General features: G+C 39.1%; 1 protein-coding gene across 1 annotated transcript; it reads right to left on the reverse strand.

Annotated features, from left to right (window-relative positions):
- Window positions 1-1,424: 1,424 nt before the first annotated feature.
- Window positions 1,425-27,227, reverse strand: FAM151B (family with sequence similarity 151 member B). The gene is made up of 6 exons (XM_080682392.1): window positions 27,057-27,227; window positions 19,679-19,804; window positions 18,827-18,992; window positions 12,697-12,914; window positions 7,626-7,761; window positions 1,425-1,931 (listed from the first exon to the last, which is right to left on the reverse strand). Exons 1-6 carry the CDS (start codon window positions 27,079-27,081, stop codon window positions 1,772-1,774), a joined length of 831 nt encoding a protein of 276 aa, XP_080538518.1. The 5' UTR covers window positions 27,082-27,227; the 3' UTR covers window positions 1,425-1,771.
- Between the last annotated feature and the right edge of the window lie 255 nt (window positions 27,228-27,482).

The following is a 27,482-nucleotide window of genomic DNA, read 5'->3' on the forward strand; positions in this document are numbered from 1 at the left end:
TGGTATTAATAAAGGTTTAAAATGTTATTTTAATTATCATTGTGTTTTATTTATCTCAAATACTAATGATAAAATTTCAATATAATCTCAAGAGAAGCTGTGCCACTTACGTTACTTTGAGTAAATAGAAAACTATGTAAGAGAAACTATTATTTCTATTCTCATCCTAACATAAAAATATATATATTTAGTAGGATTAAAACTTTGTTGGCCATATTTAGAAGAATTTGTAGTCGTCTATCAATCCCAAGAACCCTTAGGAGCTGAGGTTGTGTGAGCCTGGTTGTAAAACCATCCTATGGGACTTTTCATTCCATTAAGTAGAATATATCACTGGCATCCCAATGGTAAGTCACAGATGTTTGCAACAGGAATCAAATATGTATGCAGAAATACTCAGGGTATCTCTGAGTGTGAAGAATGAAGTTATGAAGAATCAGAATTTGAAATTCTAGGAGCAGAACAAGAGCATGAACTAAGGTGGTGCTGGTGAGAAACTTGAAAATCAAATGATATATTACCAGGATTAAAATTCCAAGAGTATTTTGCTCACTATAGAGAAGATACTATGATTGAAACAATGAATACAAAGATATACATATCAGTCAGCATGCTCCCAACAATATGGAAATTCTAGGTCCATCCAATTTAATTTACTCAGTAAGTGGATTTGATTTTGTTATGAGAAAGCTGTTCAGCCCTGTAATAGTTAAAAACACTTCTGGCCCTAGATGGTTTGGCTCAGTGGATAGAGCGTTGGCCTATAAACTGAAGGGTCCCGAGTTCAATTCCAGTCAAGGGTACATGTCCAGGTTTCGGGCTCAATCCCCAGTAGGGGGTGTGCAGGAGGCAGCCAATCAATGATTTTTTCTCATCATTGATGTTTCTATCTCTCTCTCCCTTCCTCTCTGAAATCAATAAAAATATATTTGAAGTAATAATAATCCTATATAATAGAGAGCTAATATGCTAATTAGACCTAATAGCAGAACAACCGTCCGGAGGAAGCCAGGGTTGTGAGGGCCAGCCGGGGCTGTGAGGGCTGAGCCCCTTGTACGAATTTCGTGCATTGAGCCTCTAGTAATAAATAAAAACACTTCTGAAGCCTTTTTACTCTTTTGTAGTCTCTGAAATAACCAATTCTCCAGGAAAATGGGAAGAGGGTGCCACATTTTTGTGGATCTCTGGAACGTAAGTGCCAACAAAATGTGATTCATACCTATTATGACACATGGATTCTTTCAGTTATTTTCAGTATATCAGAATTATTTTTTATAAAGGGTTTTAAATATCATTTTTTCTAAATTATTAGATTAGGCTCACTGAAATCTCTTCTTTCCAAATCTTTTAGGTAAATACAGTATTATAAGGACATATGCCTAATACACAGTAAGCATTCAAAACGTGTTTTTTTTTAATTTTTTAAAAAATGTATTTTATTGTTATTTTACAGAGAGGAAGGGAAAGGGATAGAGAGTTAGAAACATCGATGAGAGAGAAACATCGATCAGCTGCCTCCTGCACACCTCCTACTGGGGATGTGCCCGCAACCAAGGTACGTGCCCTTGACCGGAATCGAACCTGGAACCTTTCAGTCCGCAGGCTGATGCTCTATCCATTGAGCCAAACCGGTTTCGGCTCAATACGTATTTCTTGATTGGATGAATTGGCGCGTAACTCAATCATTGCAATTTATATGGTAATTAATTCAGACCAAAGCAGAGAAGGATTATGAAACCAAAACATAAAATAATTTACAAGAATCTTTTTCTTAGAGATTAACTTTGATTCCAATGGCTTGTTTAAATTCACGATTATGTGGTTCCAGGATATCATAGAAAACTTGTTTTTTGTCAAAATAGTCTCTAATACAAAGTAAATCTTCAATGGAATAGTTATCATTTTTTCCAGTCCAAATAGTCAGGCTGTACCTGCATTAAAATAAAACAGAATTCTATAGTTAAAAGTGGAAGATAAGAAACAGTGATAAGGAATTCCAATAAGCCTAAAAATAGTTTGTCTCCAACGAAAATTCACACCAATAAAAAAATAATAATTAGCAGTGGTGAAATGATCCCTTCATTCCTTCATCAACGTTAAATGGACTAGAGAGAGGAAAAAAATTACATTGTTGTTGCTAAATTAGCTAACTGCTGTATCTGAATTACAGGAATGTTAAATGGCTTTAGAAACCCAGACTACTAGCACTGAAAATGGGCCAAATTTTGGACAAAAGAACTGAGGAGATTGGACTGCTGATCAAGGAATCTGTTCTCGACATAAAAATTATTGCTCTAACCTGGGTTTCCTCAGTAGCCTGACCAGAGTCAACTGGAAGAGACTGTGAACAGACACAAGTGCCACTGACACCCCCAACACTCATTCACTTTGTAAGTGGCTTCACTATTCCTTCTGGGGATTTTTGTCTGAGATATGCTACAAGATGTCACTGAAAATACCAAATGGAATAAATCTAGATCTACTTCTGGAGTTAAAAAACAATGATAATATATGCTGATTTGTTATAGATATAAGAATATGCTCAGCCCTAGCCAGTTTGGCTCAGTGGATAGAGTGTTGACCTGTGGACTGAAGGGTCCCAGATTCAATTCCGGTCAAGGGCACATGCCCAGGTTATGGGCTCAATCCCCAGTGGGGAGTGTGTGGGAGACAGCCAATCAATGATTTTCTCTCATCATTTATGTTTCTATCTCTCCCTCTTCCTTCCTCTCTGAAATTAATAAAAATATATTTTAAAAAAAGGAATATGCTCAGAATTTTAATGTATTTAAATTGTATATTTTCATTTCAGTGACATTTCCCTGTTGCACTGGAGTCTAGAGAAATGCAAAGCTGTTAGTTTCGTATTTATTTTCCCCATAAACATGTCAAAATCCAGGGGAAAATCTCCAAAGCATTTCTTCTACTAATGATCAAAAAGCAGTCTAATGAAGGCATATATTCTTTTTATATTGACACATTCCTGTCCTTACAGATGGTGACACCATTTTGGAAATGTAATAGAGGGAAGTACTTCGGATTTTCTCCCATAGCAATATTATGTGACAAATCAAAATGGACTTTTAAATTCTGAGAACACAGAAAAGAAAAAAAAATGAGAATTACTTTATAAATCTATTATTTTTGCTAATATGGCATCTACTGTATTTGAGCACCATGGTGACAAAATGTATAAAAAGATACGATGTGAACTGAAGTTAAAAGAAGAGCTTTCCAGCCCTAGCCAGTTTGGCTCAGTGGATAGAGCATCCACCTGTGGACTAAAGGGTTCCAGGTTCGATTCTGGTCAAGGGCACATGCCTGGGTTGTGGGCTCAATCCCCAGTAGGGGGCATGCAGGAGGCAGCCAATCAATGATTCTCTCTCATCACTGATGTTTCAATCTCCCTTCCTCTCTGAAATCAATCAAAAAATATTTTTTTTAAAAAGAAAAGCTTTCCAGAGCTTTCTAGAGTTCTCTCTTTTAATCTTCCCCCTGTTGTACTTAAACTGAAATAGGAAAAATAAAATCGCCTAAGGATATCTTAAATTGTATTCCTTCAAATCAATTCTCAGGTCTTATATTTAAAGCCCTTTTTATAGTGAAATACCATATGTAGGAAAAATGCGTAAGTGTACATTTTAACAAATTATTAGAAAACTAGAGGCCCGGTGCACGAAATTTGTGCATGGGGGCGAGGGGTGTCCCTCAACCCAGCCTGCACCCTCTCCAATCTGGGACATCCCTCTCATAATCCAGGACTGCTGGCTCCCAACCGCTCACCTGCCTGCCAGCCTGATTGCCCCTAAATGCTTCTGCCTGCCAGCCTGATCACCCCCTAACTGCTCCCCTGCTGGCCAGATTGCCCCTAACTGCCCTCCCCTGCCGTCCTGGTCACCCCTAACTGCCCTGCCCTGCTGGCCTGGTCACCCCTTACTGCCATCCCTTGCCAGCCTGATCACCTCTAACTGCCCTCCCCTTCAGGCCTGGTCCCCCCCAACTGCCCTCCCCTGCAGGCCTGATCACCCCTAACTGCCCTCCCCTGCTGGCTTGGTTGCCCCCAACTGCCCTCCCCTGCAGGCCTAGTTGCCCCCAACTGCCCTTCCCTGCAGGCCTGGTCCCCCACAACTGCCCTCTGCCAGCCTGGGTCTCTCCCAACTGCCCTCCCCTGCTGGCCTGATCCACCAACAACTGCCCTCCCTTGCCAGCCATCTTGTGGTGGCCATCTTGTGTCCACATGGGGGCAGTCATCTTGTGTGTTGGAGTGATGGTCAATTTGCATATTACCTCTTTATTATATAGGATTAACTCCAGTGTAACTAAAACAAGTCAAGAAAGAACATTATCAGCACCTCGAGAGGCACCTTTGTCACTGTCCCACCACTACCTTGCCTCTCCCCAGGAGTCCTCACAACCTTGACTTTTGTGTAGCCATCTCCTTGCTTTTCTTTATTTACCAACTATATATTCATCCCTAAACAAAACAATTTAATTTTTCCTGTTAATGAATTTTATATAAATGGAATCATATGGTATAGAATATAATTTTTGGTCTTGATTCTTTTGCTGAACATTGTGAAATTTATCCAAGTTGAATCATGTAGCTACAGTTTATTCATTTTCTTTGGGAAATAGTTTAGCATTATCTACTAAAGTTGAAAATATGACCCTGACCGGTTTGGCTCAGTGGATAGAGTTGGCCTGTGGACTGAATGGTCCCAGGTTCAGTTCCAGTCAAGGGCATATACCTTGGTTACAGGCACATCCCCAGTGGGGGGTGTGCAGGAGGCAGCTGATTGATGTTTATAATGCTCTATCTCCCTCCCTTCCTCTCTGTAAAAAATCAATTTTATATATATATATAAAATATGAATACTCTAAGACCTAAAAATTCTACTCCTAGAATTCCCTCCTGATATAACCGTTCTAAATGCAGGCACATGTGCACCATGGTGTGTGTGTGTGTGTGTGTGTGTGTGTGTGTGTGTGTGTGGCGTGCCTGTGTATAAATGTTCTCAGCAGCAATCTTTTGTAATAGTCAAAACCATGAAACAGCTCTGTCCAGTAGGGCTCAGCAGGTTGAGCATCGCCCCATGCACCAAGAGGTCACCTGATCTATTCCTGGTTAGGGCACGTGCCCAAGTTGTGGGCTCACTCCCCAGCTGTTTCTCTCTCCCTCCTTCTCTAAAATCAGTAAAACCACGAAACAATCTAAATGTCATTCAGTGATAGAAGAGATAAATAAATTGTGATATATAAATAACAGAATGATAGTTCTTTATGAATCTATAAAAATCTTCCCTAATTCTGCCTATCCTGTTCATGTTCTTCATGGTATCATTTGATAGAAAGAATTTCTGAATTTTAATGTATTCAAATTACTCAAACATATCCCTTTATGGCTAGTGATTTTTGTATCTTGTTTAAGAATTCTTCCCCTTGTCCAATGTTGTGAAGATATTTTCCAGTGCTATATTCCATTAAAGCTTTATTATTTTACCTTTCATATTTAAAACAAGAAAACTCTGAAAGAGATGGAGTCAAGAGAAATGCAAAATTAAGGATAGAGAAAAAGAAATCATCACCAACAACAACAAAGAAGAACTAGACAGAGACATAGAAGAACCCACTTAGTGCAATGCCATGAGGTGAAAGACAAGGAAGCTTCAGACGGAGAGGGTGGCCAGCAGTACTTAAGTGTTGCAGAGGTAAAGAATTTGGCTTGAACAAAGTGTGATCTTCAAATGAGAAATTTCAGGGGAGTGATTGGCTACACAAGAAGTGGAAGATGAGAAAATTGAGGCAAGAGATAATGAAAGAAATGGGATGGTAGGAACATCTATTTGAACATGGCAGCCTAAAGTCAGCACTGCTTCCCTTTTCTCCTAAGAATTACCCAAAAGCATCAAAAAGAACAGAAGGATGAAAACAGAAACTTGATATTCAATGAAATTAAGAAAGAGCTGAAACTGAAAATTACAAAACAGGTAAAAAAAGGTTTTCAGTAGCAATACTGGTAGATTAAGGCCAGATGGGTATATAAGGAGACGGAGTTCGCCCATGTAGCGGTTTACAGAGGAAGCCCACTTATAGAGGAGGAGCAATTTCCACCTAAACACTTTGCAGAGATTTCCTGGATCAGCTTTGGTCCCGAGAAGCAGTGGTGACAAGGAAAGACTTTACACAGGAATGCCATATGGAACAAGGCCAATGCTGTGGAAACCCAACATTTTAAATTTAAGAAATAGATGAAAGATTTTACTTAAACAACAACCACCTATCAGCACTGACTGGAGAGAAGTTAAAGGTTAAACAACTCACACATGAGACTCTCTGGGTTATAAGATCCATAGTCCTGGTTCCCCTCAAATATGAACTTTGCACAAGTACCTGATCTAGAAGACCTCACTTTCGTTAAAGTAGAATAATCAAAATAACTTGGCAGAAGTTTTATACAAGAGAGTACAACAAAATATAAGAAAAAACAAATGGCAGATGGAATAATAAATATCTCGTCTCTAAACAACTTTCAGATAGCTGAAACAGATAAAACAAATGAACAAAAAGAATGCCACAAAGCAGATGAAAACCACAACCAAACATTTTTTAAATGATGCAACTGCCTCTTTGAAGAAAGAGCACAAAGCAGAGAGATGAGCTCAAATGCAAGACAACAGAAAGGAGATGATAAAACATTAACTGGCAGATCTTAGGAAAGAAGTAGAAAATTAATACTATTACAAAAACAAGGTTAAATCTAAAGGAATACAAGGAAGAAAAGACATTACTGAAAATACAGTAAGGGACAGAGAAGACAAATTATAAAATCAAATAAAATAAAAGGAGAGATTAGAGAGAAAAATAATAGATAACAAAGATAAGCAAAGGAGATGTACATATTCATAACAGGAGTCCCTAAAAGAGAAAGCATAGTGTTACAAATGCAAAAGAACAAATATATAAAAATGTAATTCACAGAAATATTTCAGAAAAGAACATTTGAATCTACATAGTGAAAAGAAATCCACATCCCTGTGTTTCCATAAAGTACAGAATGGTCCTTGCGAAGACACAGTCTAGTAAAATTACTAAGCCTCAAAGACAAAGAACCCAGCTGGGTGGCCCAGTTGACTGGAGTGTCCTCCCATAAGCCAAAAGGGTTGTGGGTTCGATTCCTGGTCAGGATCCGTAGAGGAGGCGGCCAATTGATGTTCTCTTTTACAACGTTTCTCATTTTCTCTTTCTCTCTCTGTCTCCCTCTTTCTCAAAAAATCAATTAAAAATATCCTTGGGTGTGGATGAAAAAAAAAGTTTTCATGGAATAGACTTCTGGAACTATTACAGAATTCAGAGGGTAACTATTTTATCTGCTTAAAACTTTGTCAATGTATAACAATGAAAAAAGTGACATTTACTGGGCACCTACTATGTGCAAAAACTGAGGAAGAGACAATGTTAAGGTTCATTAAAAAGCTTCACTCTAGTGAGGAAGTCTGTATGCTTACAGAATTAGTGTTCGTATTCTTTCCTACACACACCGTCTTGACATAATCTGTTTGCATCCTTTGTCTCTGTCTCTCACACACACTCACATGCACACTCTATGCTATAAAACTAATACATACCTGTTTGATTTCTTTAATAGCCAAAGAAACTGAGAACAAGACTGCCTGACTAATGCTGCTCTGACAGGAAAAGTTACAGGCTGACTTAGTTCATTGCATATGCATTCCATCTCTTTCACCATTGTCCAACTATAACCTGAAACCAAAAGAAAGAAATTTAACTTTTCTACTAGAATACTAAAGTCAATTAAATAAAAACTAAATTACATATGTAAATTCACAGGTAATTCATGCAAACTTTCATTTGAATACAAATTGAATTAAAATATCACTTAGTGCAAGAAAATATTTTGGGTGAAAAATGTAGATGAAAATTAAATCTAAAATCATGCCACAAGTAATCTACAGCAAATATGAGGGAAAAAATGCCTTGGCTGGGAAGCTCAATTGGTTACGTATCATTCTGGTTGCGGGTTTGATCCCCAGTTAGGGACATACAAGAATCAATCAATGAATGTATAAATAAGTGGAACAATAAAAATATTCCCCCTTCTCTCCCCCTTTCTTCTTTCTCTAAAATCAATAAATTAAAAAAAAATAATTTACTAATTTTTCAAGTGCAAAAATAGCAAATTTTGACACAGTAGTTACTTTAAAGATTCTAAGACTTTTAGGCACTTCCTCTTCATTAATATCCCTATAAACTAAGATTTTCATTTATGTTAACTAAGTTTTCTTTTCTAAGAGAAAGATGGCTACTAGGTGTTGGTTAGCTAATTAAGTAATAATTAACTTCAAATTTTTAAATTTTATTTATTTGTTTATTTATTTACTTATCACTCTTTAATTTATTAGGGTGACATTAAACTTCAATTTTTAAGTTTTTGGCTAGTCCAGATTTCTAATACATTTTACCTAAAATAGACATAGTGGTAAAATTGACTTTTATATATGTGCTTTGTAAAAATCACACCTGCTTATAAACAACTTTAGAAAAAAATTTATATTTCTAAAAGAACCCAGAATCTATCAAAAGCAGGTTGTAAAAAAGCATTGGTCAGTAAAAGAGCATTTTACAGAAAGCCTATGTGAATATGTTAGGTTAGCAGTTTAATTTCTCATGAAAGAAGGAAAATGTCTGCTTTCCTTTTGAATCTGAAAAAAAATTATACATCTTTAATTAGAAAATTGCTAATAGAAGCTACACTTAACATTGTTGCTAACAGAAGCTATATTTCCATTAACACAAACATAAAATCTCTTTATAAAATTTGTGGCATAAGAAGCAAGGGAGGATAAAACACACATTGGTAATGACAAGAGGCCAGTGGGGAAAAGCAGCCTTAAATAATTCAACACCAATGTGACTTAAAGACCCAGATATGGTTTAACTCAATTCAAACCTGAAGTTAAAGCCTGAGTTAAACAGTGACTAAAAGGAGTTCAGAATCAGTAAGCAAGATATTAAATCATTTCTGGTTTACCTTCTTTAAACACTTTAAATGATATGTTATAATTTTTAATGAAATTAATAAAAATTTAAATGAATAGAAAACTGAACTAGAATTAAGTTAAAACATATTATTTTTTTTCTCTCAATCATAACAATTATTGGTCTAAGGGGTTATAACCTAATTGTCACTACATAGCAGTTATTCGAATCTCAAGTTAGACTAAAAAACTTTCTATCTAAAACAATAATACTTTGGGTGGTGAGCACACAGTGAAATATACAGATCTTATATCACAGAAATGCACACTTGAAACCTCTATGTTCCTATTAACCAATGTCACCCCAATACATTTAATAAAAAATAATAAAAATAAATAAAAACAGTAATAGTTAGTAAAAAATGAATGCCCTAAACACAGGATAAAAGATCACATCTCCATAGGTTCTAAATACCTTCTTAGTTTATCATTTTAAGCACATGGACAGGTATCCACCAGCAACTGATTGCTTACTGGCTGCTTACCTGGAAATCACTACCTAGGAATGTACGAAGAAATAGAAAGATGAATTCAAATAGTGTAATAAGTTTCAGCCAGGAAAAAGAAGCTGAAAATATCAGGTCCTTCCGTAAGAATATGTGAAGGAAAGAAGGGATCGAGCCTAGAGGAGAAGTTCATGGCCTCCCACACTCTTGTCCAGCCAAAGAGAGCAGGAGGGTACCAAGGTCCCAGCACCCTACATGGGAGCCCTTACCAATGTCTAGAGAGCAGCACTCATGCTCTTCAACCACTCTCCCCCTACTTCTGGCCTCTAATCACATGGAAAGCTCTATAACCTTTTTTTTTAAATCTTTCATCCAACAAAGGGAGTTTGCTCCACAGTAAAAAGAAAAAAAAAAAAAAAGACTATAGAATGTTTTACAAGTTCAAAGAGACCATCTTAGAACTTATTTAAAGTATGTACCGAGAAATCAAGATGGCAGCAGAGGTAAACACCTAAACTGCTGCCTCGCACAACAATTTCAAAACTACAACTAAAAGACAAAACGGACATCATCCAGAACCACAGGAAAGCTGGCTGAGTGGAAATTCTACAACCAGAAGGAAAAAGAAAAGCACACGGAGACTCAGAGGAGCTGCAAAAGGCTGAGGTATGGAGACGCGCATGTGGAGAGGACTGGCGGCTCAGTGCGTGGCTGGCTTTCTCAAGCAGGAGGGAGACTGAAGCTCCCAACTGTGCTGAACTCCAATTCAGGGCGAGACCCTGGGGACCCAGACTCATACGGGGGGAGTCTGGACTGTCTGGCAGCGGGCGAAACTCGAGGGCGGCTTTCTCTCAGAGGTGCTTGCAGCGATTACCACGGGACACTGAGACCCAGAGGCCTCATAGGGCAAGGCTGACGGGAAGCCAAGGCTGTCTGCTCCGCCCTGAGACTCCACCCCATCCAAGCTGAGCACAGAGGCTTTTGCAAGTCTTGTCTCATAAGGGTGTCTCCAGCACAGAAGTTCTCCCAGCATAGGCACAGCTGATCCTCATAGCCAATTGGCCTGGAGGTCAATTCCTCCCAGTGATACCAACAACAATCAAGACTTAACTACAACAAGACTGTGCACACAGTCCACAAAGGGGTGCACCAAGAGTGTCCACCTCAGGTAACTGGGGAGGCTGAGCCACTGGGCCCTGTAGGACACCTAGCACACAAAGCTACTCTACCAACTCAGGGAAGCAACGAAAATGCAGAGACAAAGAAACAGATCACAAACGAAAGTAATGGAGGAAAGCAAACGACTGGATATAGAGTTCAAAACCACGCTTATAAGGTTTTTCAAGAATTTTCTAGAAAAGGCCGATAAATTTAGCCAGACCCTCGAGGATATGAAAAAGGACCAATTAGAAATTAAGCATACACTGACTGAAATAAAAAATATTATACAAAGACCTAACAGCAGACTAGAGGACCACAAGAATCAAGTCAAAGATTTGAAATACAAAGAAGCAAAAAACACTCAACCGGAAAAGCAAAAAGAAAAAGAATCCAAAAATAATTTTTTTTAATCTAATAAATCTTTATTGTTCAGATTATTACAGCTGTTTCTCCATTTTCCCCCCATAGCTCCCCTCCACCCGGTTCCCACCCCACACTCTTCCCTTGCCTCCCCCCCACTGTCCTCATTCATAGGTGTACGATTTTTGTCCAGTCTCTTCCCACAACCCCTACACCCCTTTACCCCTGAGAATTATCAGTCCACTCACTTTCTATGCCCCTGAAGAATCCAAAAATTTGAAGATAGTGTAAGGAGCCTCTGGGACAACCTCAAGCATACCAACATCCAAATTATGGGGGTGCCAGAAGAAGAGAGAGAGCAAGATACTGAAAACCTATTTGAAGAAATAATGACCGAAAACTTCCCCCACCTGGTGAAAGAAATAGACTTACAAGTCCAAGAAGCGCACAAAACTCCAAACAAAAGGAATCCAAAGAGGACCACACCAAGACACATCATAATTAAAATGCCAAGAGCAAAAGACAAAGAGAGAATATTAAAAGAAGCAAGAGAAAAACAGTTAATTACCTATAAGGGAGCACCCATACGACTATCAGCTGATTTCTCAACAGAAACTATGCAGGCCAATGGGAGTGGCAAGAAATATTAAAAATGATGAACAGCAAGAACCTACAACCAAGATTACTCTACCCAGCAAAGCTATCATTCAGAATTGAAGGGCAGATAAAGAGCTTCACAGATAAGAAAAAGCTAAAGGAGTTCATCACCACCAAACCAGTATTATATGAAATGCTGAAAGGTATTCTTTAAGAAGAGGAAGAAGTAGAAAACGGTAAAGATAAAAATTATGAACAACAAATACATATCTATCAACAAGTGAATCTAAAAATCAAGTGAATAAACTGATGAACAGAATAAACTGGTGAATATAATAGAATCAGGGGCATAGAAAGGGAGTGGACTGACAATTCTCGGGAGAATAGGGGTGTGGGGAGTGTGGGAAGAGACTGGACAAAAATCGTACACCTATGGATGAGGACAGTGGTGGGGAGGTAAGGGCAGAGGGTGGGGTGGGAACCGGGTGGAGGGGAGCTATGGGGCGGGGGGGAAGATGAACAATTGTAATAATCTGAACAATAAAAATTTATTAAATTTAAAAAATAAATTGAAAGAAAAATGAAGTATGTACAGAGGCTGCTTTCGTTATTCTAGACCTTGCCAATAAATATTTCTCATGGAAGCTGGTGACAGGATGTCACCAATGAGTGAAGTGTCTATTGAAATAACAGAAAGAACAATCATACACATATTTTTAGGGCTAGACCTTTCTCTCCATTAGGCTCTTAGATTTTGTGGAATGTGTTTTTGGTTTTGTATTAAAGGTATTTTTATATTTGCAGTATTTATATATTTTTAAAATACATTTTTATTGATTTCATAGATGAAGGGAGCGAGAAACAGAAACATCAATGATGAGAGAGAACCATTGATCGGCTCCCTCCTGCACACCCCCCACTGGGGATCGTGCCCACAACCAGGGCATGTGCCCTGACCAGGAATCGAACCGTGACCTCCTGGTTCATAGGTCAACGCTCAACCATGGAGCCATGCCGGTTGGGCTAGAGTATATTTTAATTTGACCAACAAGAAATACATTAAAAAAAATTATTACCTTCATTAACTTTCTCAGGATGCCATCCTGTTGTCCAACCTAGGGAAAATGTCACATCTGGAAAGAAGGAAGTCACAGTGTCTATAAAAGGTTTTGCATCCACTACTCTGCTGTTTCCATTTGGACCGGGAAGAATATCAGCATTAATCCACACAGGACGCTTCAGATGCTTCTTCACATTTTCCAAGAGCATCATGGCTGGCTCTACAGCTGCCAGACTGAAAACACAGTTTGTTGTCAATGACCAATACACCTAGAGATTTTGAAACAATAAGGTTTTAATCAGACTACATAATTTCTCCTCTTAAAAAATGTATACACAAACTTTACCGGAAACTATACTACTTATAATTCTGAACCATTTCAGACCCTTTAAGGCCTATGTTGATTTCTAAGAAAATTAGCTTTTAGTGAATACTGTGATGGGAAGCTAAGAACTTGAGAGATGGATGTTGTGGGGAAAAACATTCAGCACCCCCTCTTCACATTTCCATCTTTCTTCCTAAGGGACTAGCATCCTTCCACTTATGCTTCTACCGCTTTTCACTCCACTCCTTTTGGGCCTCTACTTTAAGAAGAGAAGCTGATAATCCCATTATTTCTTGGGTCATGTTTATTAGTGAGCAAGGATACTGTGCATTAAAACCAGAGGAAACCAGCCACTAGCCCAGCCGTGGGCAAACTACGGCCCGTTCGGCTGTTCTATCCGGCCCGCGGAGCCGAAAGAGTGGAGGGTTCTCTTGCTCTCCCCTCCGCTCCTTTACTTTGAATTTATATTAGTTCACACAAACACTCCATCCATGCTTTTGTTCCGGCCCTCCGGTCCAGTTTAAGAACCCATTGTGGCCCTCGAGTCAAAAAGTTTGCCCACCCCTGCACTAGCCTTTCACTCTGCTCCCATGTGGTAAGCTCTTTTTCCCCACTCTTCTGCCCCTAGAATGGAGGGCCTAGATTTCATATATATATATATATATATATATATATATATATATATATATATATATATATATATATATATCTCCAATCTAATAAAAGAGTAATATGCAGATTGACCATCACTCCAACACACAAGATGGCTGCTCCCATGTGGTCAAAGATCCTGCCCCCATGTGGACACAAGATGGTCACCACAAGAAGGCCAGCAGGAGAGGGCAGTTGGGAGGGACCAGGCCTGCAAGGGAGGGCAGTTGGGGGTGATTAAGCCTGCAGGGAAGGGCAGTTAGGGGTGACCAGGCCAGCAGAGGAGGGGAGTTGGGGGTGACTGGGCCTGCAGTGAAGGGCAGTTGGGGGGGACCCAGGCCTGCAGGGGAGAGCAGTTGGGGGGTACCAGGCCTGCAGGGGAGGGTAGTTAGGGGTGACCAGGCCTGCAGGGGAGGGCAGTTAGGGGTGACCAGGCCTGCAGGGGAGGGCAGTTAGGGGCAAACAGGCTGGCAGGGGAGCAGTTAGGTATCAATCAGGCTGGGAGAGGAGTGGTTAGTGGGTGATCAGGCTGGCAGGCAGAAGCGGTTAGGGGCAATCAGAAAGGTAGGCAGGCGAGCAGTTGGGAGCCAGCAGTCCTGGATTGTGAGAGAAATGTCCGACTGCCCGTTTAGGCCCGATCCCACCGGGATCGGGCCTAAACGGGCAGTCGGACATCCCTCAAGGGGTCCCAGATTGGAGAGAGTGCAGGCTGGGCTGAGGGACACCCGCCCCCCGTGTACGAATTTCGTGCACCGGGCCTCTAGTATATATATAAATTTAAAAAATGATTTTCAATTACAATTAACATTCAGGATTATTTTGTATTAGTTTCTAGATGTACAGCATAGTAGCTTGATAATCATATACTTTACAGTGTTCCCCCTTACATTTTCAGTACCCACCTGGCACATACATAGTTATTACAATATTATTGACCATATTTCCTATGCTGTACTTTACATCTTCATGACTATACTGTAACTACCAATCTGCACTTCTCAATCCCTTCCCCTTTTTTACCCAGTTTCCCAATACCCTTCCCCTCTGGAAACCATGAGTCTATTCTCTGTACCTATGTGTCTGTTTCTGTTTTGTTGTTCATTTATATTGTTCTTTAGACTACACATGTAAGTGAAATCATATGACATTTGTCTTTCTCTGTCTGACTTATTTCACTTAGCATAATACCCCCTAGGTCCATCCATGCTGTCTCAAATGCTAAGATTTCATTCTTTTTTTTATTGGAGGCCCTAGATCTTAGTAGACTAATAATCTCTAATGCTGCAAATTCTACTGTAGATGCTGTATTTCTCTGTCTCAAATGCACTCTGCCTTGAAGGGTATCAATACCATGTTAAAACGACAATTCTGATCACCTGACACTGTACTTCCCATTTTTGGTAGCAAGCACCTTATACCTGTGATTCCAAAGTTTGCGTGTCTGCAAGTCCTATGGGGTTCTGCTCCTCCTGGGTGCAGCACGAGGAAACCCTGAAACTCTTTTCCAGAAAGGACTCTGATTTCCTAAGAAATCTGTTGTTTGCAGAGGTTTTAGGCTTTCTCAATTTAGTAAGCTGACATAGGGCTGTTTGACATTGGTTTTCCATCTGACAATATCTAGTGTCAAACAGCATTTTCTCCCCAAAATTGAAATTCCATCAGCATATGTAAGTGTCGACTACATGCAAAGCACTGTGCAATAAAAACTATGACACAAAACACAATGAAGCAAGAATTTAATATACACATTCCATTTTATATGTAAATATTTTAGTTACCACTAATATAGACTACTAATACAAAAAGTAATGATACCCTCCCTTACCAAACACTTAAATATGAAAAACAAAAGCTACATTAAGTAAAACATAAAACCTTACTAAACCAAATAACACTTTTGTTGTTATAGTTCTTCTTTTTCTAGAACTTGACAAGATAATCCTAAAGGAGTAAATGTGAAGGAAAAGCCTGGAAGACTCAATATTGTAAATCCTGTATAATGACACATCCCTCCCAATCCTATATAATAAAACCCTAATATGCAAATTGACCAAACGGCAGAACAACCGGTTGCTATGACATGCACTGACCACCAGGGGGCAGACGCTCAACACAGGAGCTGCCTCCAGCCCACAGGCCCCAACTGGCAGCAGCGGGGGGTGGGGCCAGCAAGAAGGCAGCACCAGGCCAGCCAAGGCAAGTGCCAGCAGGGGCCCCAATCGCCCCACCAGTTGCCCCACAGATCGGCCCTGACTGCTGGCCAGGCCTAGAAACCCTTCCCGTGCACTAATTTCATGCACCAGGCCTCTACTTAAACTATAAATTCCATGTAATTCTAATTACATTCTCAGTTCTTACAGGTATTAGTATTAAGTTTCCCATAAAGGACTGTCTAAAGGTTTGCCTCACTGATAATTTGAAGAGGGAAGTCCTGATCAGAATACTATCTAAAATTTCTCTTTGCTTAGTACTTTTCTAAATCCCTAGAAAAAATTTTAAACTTAGTTTTTATAGAATAGATTCTTTTTCCTAAAAAGTTACTTGTATGTCAAACTTCTGAGTATCACATCCTATTTTTCTATTAAATTCATTTAAAAATTAGGGGGTGACATAATTAAAATCATACTTAAAATTGCAATAACTGATTAAAAATTATATTCTAAGTGAAATATTTTGGCTAAAACACAGGAGTTTGTTACTCCAAATAAAATTTTTAAATCATCATATACTACTTAGTTATTATTATTACTTAACAAGTTAACTTCAAGGTACAAAACAAGAGCTAGTAAAATTTGACTAAAAGGTCACTCAGCTTCTCTTACTGAGAAGGTGAAGAGTTTTGCTTCAGAGTGTAAACTCTAGTCAGATGGGCAACACCCTTCAAATCTGTTATTACCAAAAAGTCTTTTTTTTACTGGCCTTTTGTGGTAGCTGCCAATGTTTAAGAATGAATGAGCTGCCCTGCTGGTGTAGCTCAGTGTTTGAGCATCAACCTGTGAACTGATTCCTGGTTGGGGCACATGCCTAGGTTGTGGGCTTGATCCCCAGTAGGGGGCATGCAGAAGGCAGCTGATCAATGATTCTCATTATAGAAGTTTCTATCTTTCTCTCCCTCTCCCTTCCTCTCTGAAATCAATAAATATATATATCTAAAAGAATGAATGAGCTAATCTGACTGGCAAGGAGCCAAAGAATACACCACAGGGAATAACTCAAGGGGCAATAATAATCATACAAAAAAAACTAAACACATGAAAAGGCAAGGAGATCTAAAACTTTGAGTCACCAGGCATTGAAGATCAAGTATTTTGTTTCATGGCATATTGAACTGGCTCCAGGAAATCTGAAATCTGGTCCTCCCTCAGCTGCCAAGCTCAGCTGTTGTCCTTGAGTAAATCACTTAACCTCTCTGGGACTAAATTTTTTTGTCAATGAAATGGAATTGAAACATTCACCATCTTAAAAGTTTTTCCATTTACTGTAAATAGCTCTAGAATTCACCAACAGTATAATGAGGTTTACTGGTATATTTAGCTCCACAACAAATGATTAGAGTCGTCTTAGTAACTCTATGAATAAGATTTCCAAATACATATATTTTTTTCTCCAGAGGGTGGAAGGGAGAGGCAGAGAGGGATAGAAACATAAATGATGAGAGAGAATCATCAATCAGCTGCCTACTGCACAAAGTTAGTTAGTCAGGCACAGATATGAGAGGCTATTTGATCCCCTACTGGGGATCAAACCCACAACCTGGGCATGTGCCCTGACCAGGAATCAAACTGTGACCTCCCCATTCATGGGTCGACGCTCAACCACTGAGCAACACCAGCCAGGCAGATTTCCAAATCTTTATTAATTTATTGAGATCATTCAATTTAAAAATATTGTTCAGAGATGAAGTAGGCTTACCACAAATCTTAGATTTTCATAGAAGTTGCTTTAGGCCGAAACCGGTTTGGCTCGGTGGATAGAGCGTCGGCCTGTGGACTGAGGGGTCCCGGGTTCGATTCCGATCAAGGGCATGTACCTTGGTTGCGGGCACATCCCCAGTAGGGGGTGTGCAGGAGGCAGCTGATCGATGTTTCTCTCTCATCGATGTTTCTGACTCTCTATCTCTCTCCCTTCCTCTCTGTAAAAAATAAATAAAATATATTTAAAAAAAAAAAAAGAAGTTGCTTTAGTATTTATGGTGAGCTTCTAGGGTTCAACTTTTCTAATGCCACGACCCTTTAATACAAGGTACAAAACAAGAGCTAGTAAAATTTGACTAAAAGGTCACTCAGCTTCCTCATGTTGTGGTGACTCTCAACCATAAAATCATTTTCATTGCTACTTCATAACTGTAATTTTGCTTTACAAAATTCACATAACTGTAACATCATTTTCCGAAGGTCTTAGGCTCTACAGCAGCGGTTCTCAACCTGTGGGTCGTGACCCACAGGTTGAGAACCACTAGCAGGGTCGCCTAAGATCATCGGAAAACACAGATATTTACATTACGATTCATAACAGTAGCAAAATTACAGTTATGAAGTAGCAACGAAAATAATTTTATAGTTGGGGGTCACCACAACATGAGGAACTGTATTAAAGGGTTGTGGCATTAGAAAGGTTGAGAAACACTGTTCTAGGGTGACCCAATATATTTCTAGCTTGACCTATAATTTTCACACTACCAAAATACCAGAAAAGTAAAACTTACTATGAAAGCTACAGGGAAGGAAATGACACTTAATCTTGCTCTTCATTATCAATGCCTCCAAAATACTGTTTTTAAGGAACATTTCAGTTATTGAAGAAATCTAAACAATTCCCTATACACAAATATAACAACATAAATGAAGTAGAATATGCATTAACTACCTCAACAAAATACTCTCAATTTCTTCTCTTCTGGACTACCTTTTAACAAAGGTAGCATTATAAATTTACTGTTGTATTACCACAATGGTCACTTACAATAAATTCCTTTATAAAAATTAACTTTAAACAGCTCAGTGTGTCTTAGATCTATTCCTAGAATGTATCAGTCTGCAATTCCATTTCAATTTAAGTAAAAGTACAAAGTTAGTTAGTCAGGCACAGATATGAGAGGCTATTAACTCCTCCCCCTCCCCCCCCAATTATTCTGTAACAACCAGAAGACTGAATATATTTGTACAAATACCTCTTAAAATCCAGCTTGATGCCTTTATTGCTTTTCGTAACTTCAGTCAGCCATTCCTGGAGAGTATTATCACTACTTGTTTCAGGAGGATGGGCCATGATCGGTTGGCCATGGTCTGATCCCTCACTTGGAAGGAGGACATCAGCCTCTATCATGTGGGCAGTACCTGTCCAAATAAAAGAAGTTAATACTTACAAAATAGGGACTGCAGAAGATGCCATGGCCAGTATCCTTTTTTTTTTTTTTTTTAAATATATTTTATTGATATTTTACAGAGAGGAAGGAAGAGGGATAGAGAGTTAGAAACATCGATGAGAGAGAAACATCGATCAGCTGCCTCTTGCACACCCCCTACTGGGGATGTGCCCGCAACCAAGGTACATGCCCTTGACCGGAATCGAACCTGGGACCTTTCAGTCCGCAGGCCGACGCTCTATCCACTGAGCCAAACCGGTTTTGGTGCCAGTATCCTTTTGAGAAAGATAAAAGGTCTCTGGTACCTGCAAATATGCTCAGGTATTTTTTGAAGAGTTGAATTCATCTATTTCCCAATCTATATGTACATAAAAGACTAATATGCTAAGTGTTTGACTGGTAGCTATGATGCGCACTGACCATCAGGGGGCAGACACTCAACACATAGGTATGGAAACATGGAATAGACTGATGAGTCTCGGGAGGGAAGGGGTATCCGGGCCTGTGGGATCGAGCTGAATCCATGCACCAAGCCTCTGACATCCCCCAAGGAGCCCTGGATTGCGAGAGGATGCAGGCCAGGCCGAGGGACCCCACTGGTGCATGAATTCATGCACCAGGCCACTAGTGTAAATATAAATAACTGCACTGACTTACTTTTCAGTGCCTCATTCATTTGTGCCTTATGGTTAGCAGCATGATACCAGGTGATCTGGGCACCATCTTCTGTTGTGATCTGGTTATTTCTCAGAAAATACTGCAGTATATTTTCACTCCAAGATCCTAAAATAAAAGCATTTTCATGAAAAAGAATAGATTGTTTTATATGGGGTAATTTTAATAAAAAAGGGCACAGCAGAGAGAATACAGTAATTAAATGGAGAAAAACATGAGATTTTAAAAAATGAGAACAAGTATGATATGGCAGGTATTTAATATATATATAAATATATAAATATGCTACATATGATATAAGTAATAATTAGTAAACATATAGGATAGTCTGGATCTCAGAAGCATGAAAAAGCACGTAGAAAGAAAAAAAACTGTTAAGATACAGATATTTTAAACCAGGAATTTTCACACTGTGTTACATGGATTCCAGGCCCCTTAAATAAGTATAACATGTTAAGCCAAAGCTATATTAAAAGCTTCTAAATTTTATACAATTTAATTGTTTTCTCTACCTGAAGCCCCATTCCATATTTACATTAACAATTTAGAACCTTAAATTACACAGTTAAGCATATTTACCTTCAGATTATGAGTCTCAGCAACATTTATATGAATGACTAAGTAAACACCTGAGTTAATATTCACAGATTTATCTAGCATGTACAAATATACATAATTCCCATATCTATAATTACTTTTTGACAGACCAGATTTTATCTTAATTAAACATTAATATGAGTTAACCAAGACCAAAACACTTCAATTCAGATCTGTCCAAAATTATGCCATATCCTACAATAACAATGAGAAAAAGCTGGAAAACAATGAAAACAGTTATCTATAATCTTACCTCCCTAATTCTTGTTCATTTATTTAAACATTTAAGTGCCTGCCAAGTGGCTGCAAGTTCCCTATGCAGGAGATTGTGTCTTCTGTTATTTACTAATTCTGCCTAACAACAGTTAAAAAAATAAAAATGGCCATCATAAACTGCTGGTAACACATTCAGAAAAAGTAAAAAGTGATTACAGAAAAGAGGAGCATATAACTTCAAAATAACATACATGGGACTCAGCAACCACTCTGTATGTGGAACTAGAGAATAAAGGAGAGAATTAGCTGCAGCATCCACTATCCCCCAAGCAATATCCTACCCAAAACACTAGGCCCTATTTTGCATATGTAATAGAATCAGAGACTTTTAGATGAAAATACATGGCCATCATATTTTAAATATTTAAGTTAGGCATTTTTAGAAGGCACATTAATTATTGTCCATAAGAGACATAATCAACCATGGCAAAATAATTAAATCGTAGTATATTCTCAAGATAAAATATGTGACTGATGTGGATGTCAACAATGAAGTTTTAGAGATACACCAGAAGCCTCACAAAAAAGGTAATTATGCACGTTACCAGAAAAGAAAATGTTAGTTAATGGTATATACTGGCCCACAATACCATTCAACTATTAAGCACGCTGCAGTCAAATTTTTTTATAAGGACAACCTATATACTAATAATAAAATACCATGACTCCAGAAACTAAAAAAAATTTAAGTGAAAAATTCTCCTTGCCCTGTTAATAGATGAAATTGCTACCTTGTACTTACCCACAACTGTATATGTCTATAGAATTTAAGATGACTCAGATTATCTATGATATTAATTCTATTTTAAGTAGGCTGTAACTCTGAAGATAGGGCCAAGAGAAAGGCAAAATTAGTTGCAATTTTTTGAATTAAGACTTTTGAGGGAACCGTTTAAAGAAAACTGAGTGAAAGATACAGTGAGTTCACGTATGTCCCTTCCCTTATTTTTACATCTTTCTGTGGTGATGTTTTTAAATTGATTGTGGTGATGATTATATACCAACTCTGAATATACTAAAAAACGAATGAATGACATGCTTTAAGTGAATGAACTATAAGGTGTGCAAATTACCTCAATAAGAAGAAAAAAATAAAAAAGTTTTTTAAAAAGAAAAACACATCTATCCTTTGACCCAGAAATTTCACTTTCGTAAATTTATTCCATAACAGATGTGCTTATATGTGGGAAATGACACATTTGATATAAAGATATTTATTGCAGCACTGTTTGTAAAAGTAAAAGAGGAAAATAACCTAAATATCCACCAACAGTAAATACACTAAATAAATTATAGTATATCCAGGCAATGGAACATTAAGCAGCCATTAAAAAGAATGAGGCAGCCCTAACCGGTTTGTCTCAGTGGATAGAGCGTTGGCCTGTGGACTGAAGGGTCCCAGGTTTGATTCCAGTCAAGGGCATGTACCTTGGTTGCAGGCACATACCCAGTGGGGGGTTTGCAGGAGGCAGCTGATCAATGTTTCTCTCTCATCGATGTTTCTAACTCTCTATTCCTCTCCCTCTCTGTGGAAAATCAATAAAATATATTTTTAAAAAAAGAATGAGGCAAATCTCTACATATAGATACAGAGTCATCTCAAAGTTATGTTAAGTGAAAAAAAGCAAGGTGGAGACTATAGTACTGTAATAGGAAGAATAATGACACACACACCCAAAAGCCTTCTATGTCCTAATCCAGGGGTGGGCAAACTTTTTGACTCGAGGGCACAATGGGTTCTTAAACTGGACCGGAGGGCCGGAACAAAAGCATGGGTGGAATGTTTGTGTGAACTAATATAAATTCAAAGTAAAGGAGCGGAGGGGAGAGCAAGAGAACTGGATAGAACAGCCGGATCCGGCCCGCGGGCCGTAGTTTGCCCACGGCTGTTAATCCCTATAAACAGTGAATATGCTATATTACATAGCAAGGGGGATTAAGGTTACAGATGGAATTAAGTTTGCTATTCAGCTGACTATGAGATGGAGATACTAGCCTAAATTATCCAGGTGGGCTCAATTTAATCACAAGACCATTATAGGTGAAAGAGGGAGGCAGGAGAGTTGGTGTCAGAGTGATGCAATATAAGAAAGACTCAACCAGCCACTGCAAACTTTGGAAATGGAGGAAGAGATCATAAACCAAGGCACTCAAGCGGTCTCTATAGTTAGTTGACCATAAGTTCAGGAGCAGAGTCTAGGTCAGTGGTTCTCAACCTTTCTAATGCCGCGACCCTTTAATACAGTTCCTCATGTTGTGGTGACCCCCAACCATAAAATTATTTTCGTTGCTACTTCATAACTGTAATTTTGCTACTGTTAATGAATCGTAATGTAAATATCTGTGTTTTCCGATGGACTTAGGCAGCCGTGGGCAAACTACGGCCCGCGGGCCGGATCCGGCCTGTTCGGCTGTTCTATCCGGCCCACGGAGCCGAAAGAGCGGAGGGTTCTCTTGCTCTCCCCTCCGCTCCTTTACTTTGAATTTATATTAGTTCACACAAACACTCCATCCATGCTTTTGTTCCGGCCCTCCGGTCCAGTTTAAGAACCCATTGTGGCCCTCGAGTCAAAAAGTTTGCCCACCCCTGGCTCTTAGGCGACCCTGCTAGCAGTTCTCAACCTGTGGGTCGCGACACAGATACTTACATTACGATTCATTAACAGTAGCAAAATTACAGTTATGAAGTAGCAACGAAAATAATTTTATGGTTGGGGGTCACCACAACATGAGGAACTGTATTAAAGGGTCGTGGCATTAGAAAGGTAGAAAACCACTGGTCTAGATGATGATTAACACAAGAACACTGATTTTTCCCCCAGACCCTGCAGAGGGAATGTAGCCATGCTGACACTTTGATTTTAGTTCAGTGAGACCCATTTCAGAATTATAAAATAACAAATCTGTGTTGCTCTAAGCCACTAAAAATTAATGCTTTAAAAAACTAGTTTGGTGCTCGCTTCGGCAGCACATATACTAAAATTGGAACGATACAGAGAAGATTAGCATGGCCCCTGCGCAAGGATGACACGCAAATTCGTGAAGCGTTCCATATTTAAAAAAAAACAAAAAACAAAAAACTAGTTTGTATGTTTTTTAAATAGTGAGAGAAACTTTTAAAGAGATAGATAGTATATGATGGCAAATATACTATGACTTTAACTATATTTTCTTAAAGTCAGAATTGTTCAAAAATGTACCATCAAGTTACTATGGGGGCCTCTGAGTATTATCATTATGTGGATTCCTTTCCTACTACAAAATACTTTATAAATGTTCTATAATGAGCATGCACTATGTTTACAATCAGGAAAAATATTTAAACTGAAAAAAAAGGTTGAAGTATACAAGGTTAATGTACAAAAGTCAATTGCATTTCTATTTATGAACAATGAACAAATGGAATTTGAAATGGAAAATAATACCATTTACATTAGCACCCCAAAAACTGAAATACTCAGGTATAAATCTAACAAAATATGTACAAGATCTATATGAGGAAAACTGCAAAACTCTGGTGAATGAAATTAAAGAACTAAATAGAGAGATTATCTATGTTCAAAAATAAAAAGATACTGTCAAGATGTGAGTTCTTCCCAACTTGACCTATAGATCTAAGCAATTCTAATCAAAATTCCATCAAGTTATTTCATGGATACTGGCAAACTGATTCTAAATTTTAAAAAAAGCTTACTGATTTACAGAGAGAAAGGAAGGGAGAGGGTAAGAGAGAAACATCAATGTGAAAGAGAAACACCGATCAGCTCCTGTGCACGCCCCCACCAGCGACTGAGTTCATAACCTGAGCATGTGCTCTGAGCAAGAATCGAACAGGCAATCCCTTGATGCACGGATGACAACCAACCAACTGAGCCACATGAGCCAGGGCAGATTCTATATTTTATATAGAGGGTAAAAAACCCCAGAACACAATATTGAAGGAGAACAAAGTAATGACACTATCCAACATCAAGACTTACTATAAAGCTAAAGTAATCAAGACAGAGTTGTACTGGTGAAAGAATAAACAGATCAATGGAACAAAATGAAGAGCCCCCAAATAGATCTCCATAAATATAGTCAACTGATCTTTCACAAAGAAGCAAAGGCTATACAATGAAGCAAAAACAGTCTTTTCAACAAATGGTTCTGGGACAACTGGACATCCACAACCAAAAAATTAAATCTAGACAAAGACCTTATACCTTTCACAAAAATTAACTCAAAATGGATCATAGACATAAATGTAAAACTATAAAACTCCTAAAAGATAATATGTAGAAAACATAAATGACCTTGAGTATGGCAATGACTTTTTAGTTATGCAGCAAAGGCACCATTCATGAAAGAAATAATGGATTAGCTGGACTTAATTAAATGAAAAAATTCTGTTCTGGCAAAGACAGTATCAAGAGAATAAGACAAACCACAGACGGGGAGAAAATATTTGCAAAAGACACATAGAATAAAGGACTGTTATCCAAAATATACACAGAACTCTTAAAACTCGACAATAAGAAAACAACACAATTAAAAAAGACCTCAACAAACAAATCACCAAAGAAGATAAACAGATGGCAAGCATATGAAAAGGTGTTCCACATCATGTGTCATAAGAGAAACACAAAATAACAAAGTACAACTGATACCATCCTATATAATAAAAGTGTAGTATGCAAACTGTCCCCTCCACTGGGAATTCACCCAGGAGTTTGACCAGGGGGCGGGGCCAGCCGGGGGAGGGGCGGGAGTACCCGGGCTACAGCCCCGCACTGGGCCTCTAGTTGTAATATAACCTAGTTGTTAATAACTGGGAAGAAGCAAAGAGAAGGCCAAATATTATGAACATGTCATTTGTGCAGCTTTGCCAGGAAGCTGCAGTTTAGATGAAAGCCCAGTAAAGTCTGGATGAACTAGGGAAGGTACTTGCCTGTCAATCATACTTAGGAATAGGTCATTGGCTATAGTAGGCGTGGCCACTTCAAGCACCTGAAGATTTGAGATACTTAAGCTCCTAAAAGGAGTTTGCTTCTTGCTCTCTTGGGACTCCTGTTGCAGGGGGTGCGCTCTCTTGGATCCTCTGCATTCGTCCACATGGCCCAGAGCCATGTGGACCTCATACAATGCACTGAATGACTGTAACTAGCATATTACTGTACTGGACCCAATTCCATCATGGAACGGAAACTTTGGATGCTGGCATTGCTTTTAACTCTACTGAATTCCCAGATGCACATCTTCCAGGTCTGGTTTAAGGGAAATGGGACTTTACGAACCCAGAGATATAATTTCACACAAATAAAGATCACTCATCCTCACACGTGAATCTCTGAAAATTCTTTTCCTTGAGATATCCTAAGGACCCCACTAGCAAAAAAAAAGACCACCCATGCATTTCTCCGATAACACAACTACACACTTATTAGAATGGCCAAAGTCCAGAACACTGATAAAACAAATGCTGGTGAGGATGTGAAGCAACAGGAATTCTCAATCATTGTTGGTGGGGATGAAAAATAATGTAGAAACTTTGGAAGACAGTTTGGCAGTTTCTTATAAAACTAAATATACTCTTACCATATGATCCAGTTGCACTCCCTGATATTTACTCAAAGGAGCTGAAAACTATTGTCCAAAAACCTGCACACGGTTGTTTGCATCAGTTTTATTCATAATTGCCAAAACTTGGAGGCAACCAAGCTGCTCTTCAGAGGGTGACTGGATAAACTGTGGCATACCCAAACTATGAAATAGTATTTGATGCTAAGAAAGAAATGAGCTATCAAATAAGACATGCAGGAAACATATTACTAAAAGCATATTACTAAGTGAAAGAAACCAATCTGAAAAAGTGACATATGATTTCAACTACATGACATTCTGGAAAAGACAAAACTATGGAGATAGTAAGAAGCTCAGTGGTTGCCAGGGATTGGGGTGGGATAAGGGTTGGATCACAGAGTATTTGGGAGCAGAGAAACTATTTTGTATGATACCATAGGATTGGGTACACGTCTTTATACATTTGTCTAAACTCATAGAATGTACAGCACCAAGAGTGAACCCTGGTAAACTGTGGACTTTGGGTGATTATGATGTGTCAATGCAGGTTCACAATTGTAATGCTCACTGGGGAATGTTGACAATGGGGAGGCTATGCATGTATCCAGGTAGGGGATATATGGGGAATCTGTTTCTCCCATTCAGTTTTCCTATGACCCTAAAACGTCTCTTTAAAAAACGAAGAAGGGCGCAATATTCTTGCCATTCTTGGTTGCCAGAACGGATTTTTTTCCCTCTTAACACCCACGCAGAACCAAGGTTCCAGGCCAATGGATTGTGGACGCGCGCTGAGAATTCGGATTGCCAGGATCTAAAAAAAAGAAGGGGTGCTGCCAGAGGTGTCTCTCACTATCTCTTCCCACGCACAGGGCAAGAAAAGTGCAGGATGCGGAGCCCGTTCTGCGGAGCAGGGACTGGCGCTTACCAGCGTCCCCAGCGGTCGTTGCCATGGTGACAGACGCCTGCAGTCCGCAAGCGCTAAGCGGTGGGCACCGAGGATGACCTTTCGCAGGTGACGTGGAAACACAACTCAACGAACGAGGGACGAGCAGTCAGTCTCCAAGCGCGACCAGAAAGCAGCTTGGGAAGCGGAGGCGGAAGTGGCGTGGGTGGTGAGAATGCGCAGGCGCATTGGCTGTGGCTGGTGCGCAGGCTCCGCAGGCTCCGCGGCTGTTGGGCTGTTCAAGTGTCCCGCGAATTGTTTTTTTGGGAAAAGTAGTCAGAAAAAAGGTAGGTAGTTCTGAAGACAGGCCGGGGTCCGGGAAGACAGAGGCAGAGGATGAGGCCCCCAAAATCTTTTGGTCTGGTCCTGCCAAGGGAACCGCAGGTGGGACTCGAAATTTAATAAATC

This window comes from Plecotus auritus (assembly GCF_963455305.1).
Source record: "Plecotus auritus genome assembly, chromosome: 7".
In the NCBI taxonomy this organism is placed as follows: Eukaryota; Metazoa; Chordata; class Mammalia; order Chiroptera; family Vespertilionidae; genus Plecotus; species Plecotus auritus.